The following is a 7328-nucleotide window of genomic DNA, read 5'->3' as shown; positions in this document are numbered from 1 at the left end:
TGTGACTAAATTTGATCCAAACCCGGTGCCCGAATAGCAGCCCTATCCAGGGCGCCACACTATTATCCTTATGTCGAGTCCCAATCAGTCCCGTCAATGGCGAAGCGGTTTGCCGCCTAGCCAAATAATACCGCGTTCGTGTCGCCAGGGTCGTCGGCACGTCCGAGAAAAAAGCAAACGTCCCATGCATCAATCGATTCGCGGCCTGCCGATCGGAAAATGCGACGGCGGGGATGGCGAACTGACGCGTATATTGTCCCTGAACGTCGAGAGCCAGAGTATGGCAAAAAATGAGCTTTTATCAAAGCTATTGGCCGTTCACTGCGTAGATATCCTCCTGTTACAGGAGACCCACCTTTATTCAGGCGCGCAATCTTCCCGATTCCAGATCCCAGGCTATACGGTGGTCCAACGCGAGGACACTTCGAGGCTCAAAGGAGGGGTTAGCGTTTACGCTAAAGAGCCATCGAAGGTAAGGGTCATTGAGAGCGTAACGGACAGCAATGGGGTGAACCGAATTTCCGTTGAAGTATGTGGACTGTGTTTGCATAATATTTACAAACAACCTAGAACGACTTGGACTACACCACCGGTACCGGTGGTCAGCCATCCTTCCATCTGTCTGGGAGACTTTAATAGCCACCATCACGAATGGGGCTACCGAGACTGCAACGAGGCAGGAAGACAACTCCGCTCATGGATGGACTGTAATGATCTACACCTAGTGTACGATCCTACAGCCAAGGGTACCTTCCGGGGTACCCGCCATAAGAAGGAGTATACTCCAGACCTCACCCTCGTAACGAAAGGCGCGAACGGTGAACCGCTGCAGGTGAAGCGGACAGTCCTCGGGGACTTTCCGCATAGCCAGCACAGGCCGGTTCTTGTCACAGCTGGGGTGACAATACCGAGGGTGCAGTCTCTCCCACTTTGCAGATGGAATTTCAGGACGGCTGACTGGGAGGAATTCAGTTCCCATGTAGAGCAGGTCTGCCCTGCCATTCCTCCCAAGTCCAAGAATATAACCAGATTTAGTAGGCTACTGGTTAAGAGCGCTCAACGCTCTATTCCACGGGGCAAACGGAAATTCTACACCCCTTGCTGGACAACAGAGTCGGAAGAGCTGTACAGAGAGTACCAGCAGACCCAGTCCCAGGACACAGCCGATAGACTACTTCAGTCTCTGGCAGAAGGAAGGAAGCAACGGTGGCAGGAGACCGTGGAAAGTCTCGACTTTACACACTCCAGCCGCCACGCTTGGCGTTTGATAAAGAAATTGGACCCAGATCGGAATTTCGCGAAGGCTGCACCGGAATGCGAGGCAGACACAATTGCCAAGAACATTAAGAACCGTAGCAAGCGGGTCCCTAATCAGGCTTTTGAGCGCGGTGTCCGCAAGGCGTACCGTACGATTTTGGACTCGCTACCTGCGGAGGAGTCGGACTGGACGGCCCTGTTCAGTCCCCGAGAAGTGGGTGCAGCCATTAGCGAAGTAAAGAACGGCAAAGCAGCAGGGATAGATGGTGTATATCCCGATATGGTGACGCATCTGGGCCCCAGGGCACGGGCCTGGCTAGCAGAGGCAATGTCTGACATCCTTGCAAAAGGAAAGCTTCCACAAGTGTGGAAGCATGCGAAGATAGTTGCCATCCTGAAGCCAGGGAAGCCGGCGAAGGAGGCAGACAGTTACAGACCCATATCGCTGCTGAGCTGTCTTTACAAATTGTTGGAGCGTGTTCTATTAAACCGACGGGGGCCGGTCCTAGACGCTGCCCTGCCACCTGAGCAGGCAGGCTTCAGGAAAGGGAGGTGCACCACGGAGCAGGTCATTGCCCTTACAGAGCATATTGAGCACGGGTTCGAGAGAAAACAGCAAACAGGTGCTGTGTTTATAGACCTATCAGCGACGTACGATACGGTCTGGTGCGATGGGTTAATGCTCAAACTTGCAAAAATCATAAGGTGCAAAAAGACCTTGAAGTTGTTCTCTTCGATCTTAGGGGAAAGGCAATTCCACGTCGCGCTGGGAGACGTCACGAGCAAAGTAAGGAAATTGAAGAATGGGGTCCCTCAGGGGTCGGTACTTGCGCCAATGTTGTTTAACGTTTACATTAGCGATATGCCGAACACTTCCTCCCTGAGGCTGGGATACGCAGACGACTGGGCACTTGTTACTCAGAGTAAAGTGTGGACCCGTCTCGAAAGCGTACTCAGCGAGGACGTCACCAGACTCAAATCCTACTTTGACAAGTGGTACCTGAAGATGAACACTTCAAAAACCGTGGCCACTGCATTTCATTTATGCAGTGGTTGGCACACCCGTAAACTGAATGTCCTAGTCGGGGACCAGCCACTCCCATATGAGCCGCGTCCAAAATATTTAGGGGTGACGTTGGATCGCAACCTTACCTATCGGGTTCATCTCGAAGGGGTTGCCCGGAAGATAGAAAAACACAACAGTCTTCTGAGGAAGCTGGCGGGATCGACTTGGGGCACTAGCCAAGCGCTCCTGAGAACATCCGCCCTGGCACTATGCTATTCCACCGCGGAGTATTGTGCTCCAGTGTGGGGTAGAAGCAGAAACGTTGAGAAGGTGGATGTAAAACTTCGCAAGTCGATGCACATAGTGTCGGGAACGCTAGCAACAACCCCTAGAGAATGGGGCCCGATAATGGCAGCGATCCAGCCCCCCGATGTCCGGAGGGAGACCATTACGGGAAACTGGCTGAGTAAGATCAAAGAGAGAGGGAATGGGGATACCCCTCTCATGCGCATAATGAACGGTGCCCCCGTTTCGAGCCGAAATAAGTCCCGGCAACCCTTGTACGCAGAATCCCTGACTACGGACAGAGCTGCACATACGAGATGGAAGTCGGTTTGGACGAATTCAATCCCTCGTGGGGGCGGGGACCTACACTCCTCTAAGCTTGGTGAGAAGTTGCCAGGCTTTGATACCAGTAAGAGGAGACACTGGGTAGCTGCGAATCGGCTTCGGTCGAGGAGCTGCCTAACGGCTGGTGCGTTACATCAGTGGGGTCTAACTTCCTGTCCAATATGTCCACGCTGTGGGCAAGAACCCGAAACGGCAGAGCATCTAGTCGAAAAGTGTGTTGTGACGATGCTACCAGGCGGGTTCCCGACGGTGCACGAATGCGGACCGGACTTTGCTGAATGGGTCGATCGTCATAACATAATAGTGTGAACCATAAGAAGCAGCTGCTGCTAATGTATCAAAATGTGCGACAATGTGGTCTAGTGGTATGACACTCGCCTTCGGATTGGAAGGTCCTGGGTTCAAGTCCCGATCGGCGCATAGTTGAGTCCTTGGAAAAGGCTATTTACTCACATTCTCTCATAGTCCCCAAGTTCAAAACGAGCACCTGGCCGTTAACAGCGTTGTCTTTCTCTGAAAAATAATTGTAATATTGCCTAACAGTACAGGCGTCACGTCTCATCCTACACGTTAAGTGTTGCTGTTGGCTAGTGACACCTTCGTATAGCGCTTTGAGCACGTTTAGTGGAAATTTCGCTATATAAAACCTCAAGTTTCTCTCTCTCTCTCTCTCTCTCTCTCTCTCTCTCTCTCGCTCTCTCTATCTCTCTCTCTCTCTTTCTCTCTTTCTCTTGTTTTTTATTAACTCTTTTTCTCTCACATTCCTTTCTCTTATCTGAGTTATTGATTGGTTAAACTTTTAATAAATGATGTGGTAGACAGACAGGCGACTTATACTGCAAAAAAACGGATAATCACTTCTATATTGCTTGTTAAAGGAATAAGAAAATAAATATGAAATAAATTTTGCATAACGAATCCTTTAAAAAAATGAGCTATATAATAGTTAATGTTTTCTCCTTGCAATAAACCAAAGCCTATAGCTAAGTTAATATAGCACTTGCTTCATAAGCTCGGCGCATAGTTGAGTTATTGAATTGGCTCTTTACTCACATTCTCTCACCGTACTCAGGTGTAAAATGAGTACCTGGCCGTTAACAGCGTTGTCTTTGTCCGAAAAATTGTAATATCGCCTAACAGGCGTCATGTCCCGTCCTACATGTTAAATGTTGCTGTTGACCAGGGACACCTTGTAAAGCGCTTTGAGGACATTAAGTGGACATTGCGTTATATAAATCTCAATTAAAAAAAAAGCATTTCTATATTAAAACAAAAGAAAATTCGTTATTTCGCTTTGTCTTTGTTTTTCATTTTTTGCTTTTCTCATTTTTACATATTTCTATATTTTGTCATCAGGAGAGAGCACGCCGAAAAAAGATTGCTGACGCTTTTAACCATCTGAACACCGTGCTAACTGACCAGTATGGGGAGGAATGGAGGTCTAGACCCGTTATCGCCAAGAAGACAAATGAACTAATAGCGCAATATGAGGGCCATCTTTATCGTCTGTGTACAGGGGAAAAAATATCTCCGCTTAATCGACAAAAATGTAGCACGCCTAACAGGACTCTCTTGCAAAATAATCTCAACACACAATCAAAAGAAAACTATCCAGGTTGTAAAGTTGCTATGCCACGGTATAATCAACAAAAGGACGTGATGAACTTAAAACAGACTGATGTGTTGCGGTTATATCAACCCGTTACATTGCAGTCAAAACTATCTGAAGTAATGCAGTCAGAAATACCTGAGATGTTCCATGTAGAACATCACAAAACCAAGCTTAGAAAACGACCTGACACATTCCAGTCAGGATATCCTGGGATATTGCAATCAAAGCAGCCGGAGTCTTTCCATTTAGAGGACGATGAGATATTAGATTTATTGAAACCGTATATGCCGAATGAGCCTGAGATGCCGCAATCAAAGGAACTGGAGATGACAGGGTTAGCTTTTCCGGAGTTGTTACAGTCAAAGCAGCAAAATTTGCAGTTCTTGAAACCGTATATGCCGAACGAGCCTGGGACGCTGCAATCCGAGGAACTAGATATGACAGGCTTAGCCTTTCCGGAGTTCTTACAGTCAAAGCAGCAAAATAATTTGCAGTCAAAGGAAAATAATCTGTTCTTGAAACCGTATATGCCGATGGAGCCTGAGATGCTGCATTCAAAGGAACTGGAAATGACACGGTTAGCGTTTCCGGAGTTCTTAGAGTCAAAGCAGCAAGATAGTTTGCAGTCAGAGGAAAATGATCTTTTAGAGTTTTTGAAACCGTATATGTCGCATGAGCCTCAGATGCCGCATTTAGAGGAACTGGAGATGACAAGGTTAGCCTTTCCAGAGTTTTTACAGTCAAAGCAGCAAAATAGTTTGCAGTCAGAGGAAAATGATCTGTTCTTGAAACCGTATATGCTGAAGGAGCCTCAGATGTCGCAATCAGAGGAACTGGAGATGACAAGGTTAGCCTTTCCGGAGTTGTTACAGTCAAAGCAGCAAACTTTGCAGTTCTTGAAACCGTATATGCCAAAGGGGCCTGAGATGCTGCAATCAGAGGAACTGGAGATGACACGGTTCGCCTTTCCTGAGTTTTTACAGTCAAAGCAGCAAAATAGTTTGCAGTCAGAGGAAAATGATCTGTTCTTGAAACCGTATATGCCGAACGAGCCTGGGACGCTGCAATCTGAGGAACTGGATATCACAGGCTTAGCCTTTCCGGAGTTCTTAGAGTCAAAGCAGCAACATAGTTTGCAGTCAGAGGAAAATGATCTATTAGAGTTAATGAAACCATATATGTCGGATGAGCCTCAGACATCGCAATCAGAAGTGCTAGAGATGACAGGATTAGCGTTTCCTGAGTTTTTACAGTCAAAGCAGCAGAAGAATTTGCAATCAAATGAATTTTATATACTAGAGTTATTGAAGGCTTCCGCGAAAAATGAGCTTGATATGCTGCAACCAGAAGAAATGGATATGCTAAAGATTGCTTTCACGGAGATGTTGCAGTCCGGGCAGCCAGATATTCTGCATTTAAAACAGCAGGTTTACGCATCACTCCCACGATATGATGCAGCAACATCGCAATACAGCGGATTGAGAAGACGTCTCTAGATACATTCAGCAAAGGTAGTTGGCTATTTGTTGTTTCTTAAGAAAATATAACAATACGAGTTATGATTTTAGAATAGTGGTGGTGATGATGATGCTGTTGCTGATGATAATGAAGAAGATGCCTGTTTTAACTCTTGATCCATTTCCTATCTCTCTCTCTCTCTCTCTCTCTCTCTCGCTCTCTCCCTATATATATATATATATATATATATATATATATATATATATATCTTTTTATCTAACTATCTATCTGTCTGTCTGTCTGTCTGTCTCTATCTCTCTCTCTCTCTACCTATCTATCTATCTATCTATCTATATATCTATCTATCTATCTATCTATCTATCTATCTATCTATCTATCTATCTATCTATCCATCTATCTATATATTTATCTATCTATCTATACCTGTATATCTGTCTCTATCTATTAATCTACATGTCTGTCTGTCTTTTCAGATCTGTCTTGTCTTTTCAGATCTGTCTGTCTGTCTGTCTGTCCGTCTCTCTCTCTCTCTATCTCTCTCTATCTCTCTCTCTCTCACTCTCTTTCTCTCTATCCTTTTCTATCTCACTCACATACACTGAGACAGATACACACACTACTGGACCATAGTTAGTACAATGGTATCGTCTTAACATTTCAAAATAAATTATAACATCTGCTTCATTCTTGTGTGTGGTATATGCAATTATATATGTTTGTGTGTGTGTATGTGTGTGTGTGTGTGTGTGTGTGTGTGTGTGTGTGAGAAAGACAGAGAATAATGTGTGTTTCCACGAGTGCTGTTCTACTTTAGATTGAAATGTATAACTGTTTATTCTGGATTTCAGGTAAATCTGCAATGTACAACCAAAAAAAAAAAAATAAATAATAATAAAAAAGAAAGAAATACCAACAACAAAACAACAACAAAGAGAAACAGAACAAGTCGATGTATTGACACATGCTATTTATTGAGTAAAAAGAAATTGGACAATAACAACAACAACAATAAAAGCAATAACAACAAGAACAAAAAAAAGAACAACAACAACAACAACAACAACAACAACAAGATAACAACGGGAATAACAACAGAAGCAACAGCATCTACGACAGAAACATCAACAGTGTCAACAGCGTTATCTTATGTGAACATCGCCTGTTTCGTTCTCCACATCCAAGAACAAAATCACAATCATCCAATCATCATCATCATCCATCGTGGCTTGTATTCTTGAGCACGTTGCCAGCCAGATGTCTCCACGAATCACGATCCTCTGCTGTGCGCATGAAATCTGTGTTGCTTTTAAAATCAAGTTTGGCCATTCTTAGGTTATTGAAATA

General features: G+C 44.9%; 1 protein-coding gene across 1 annotated transcript in view; it reads left to right on the top strand.

Moving 5' to 3' along the window:
• LOC144975774 (uncharacterized) overlaps nucleotides 1-6001 on the top strand; it is a 23763-nt gene extending 17762 nt beyond the window's left edge. The window contains exon 2 of the mRNA XM_078919961.1: nucleotides 4250-6001. Within this exon, the coding sequence (XP_078776087.1) occupies nucleotides 4523-6001 (1479 nt within the window). The 5' untranslated portion in view covers nucleotides 4250-4522. The remainder of the gene's footprint in view (nucleotides 1-4249) is intronic.
• The last annotated feature ends 1327 nt before the right edge of the window (nucleotides 6002-7328 follow it).

Source organism: Berghia stephanieae, chromosome 6 (assembly GCF_034508935.2).
Source record: "Berghia stephanieae isolate SIO BIC M18660-M18661 chromosome 6, UCSD_Bste_1.3, whole genome shotgun sequence".
NCBI lineage: Eukaryota > Metazoa > Mollusca > Gastropoda > Nudibranchia > Aeolidiidae > Berghia > Berghia stephanieae.
This window is presented reverse-complemented; position numbering and strand designations above follow the sequence as displayed.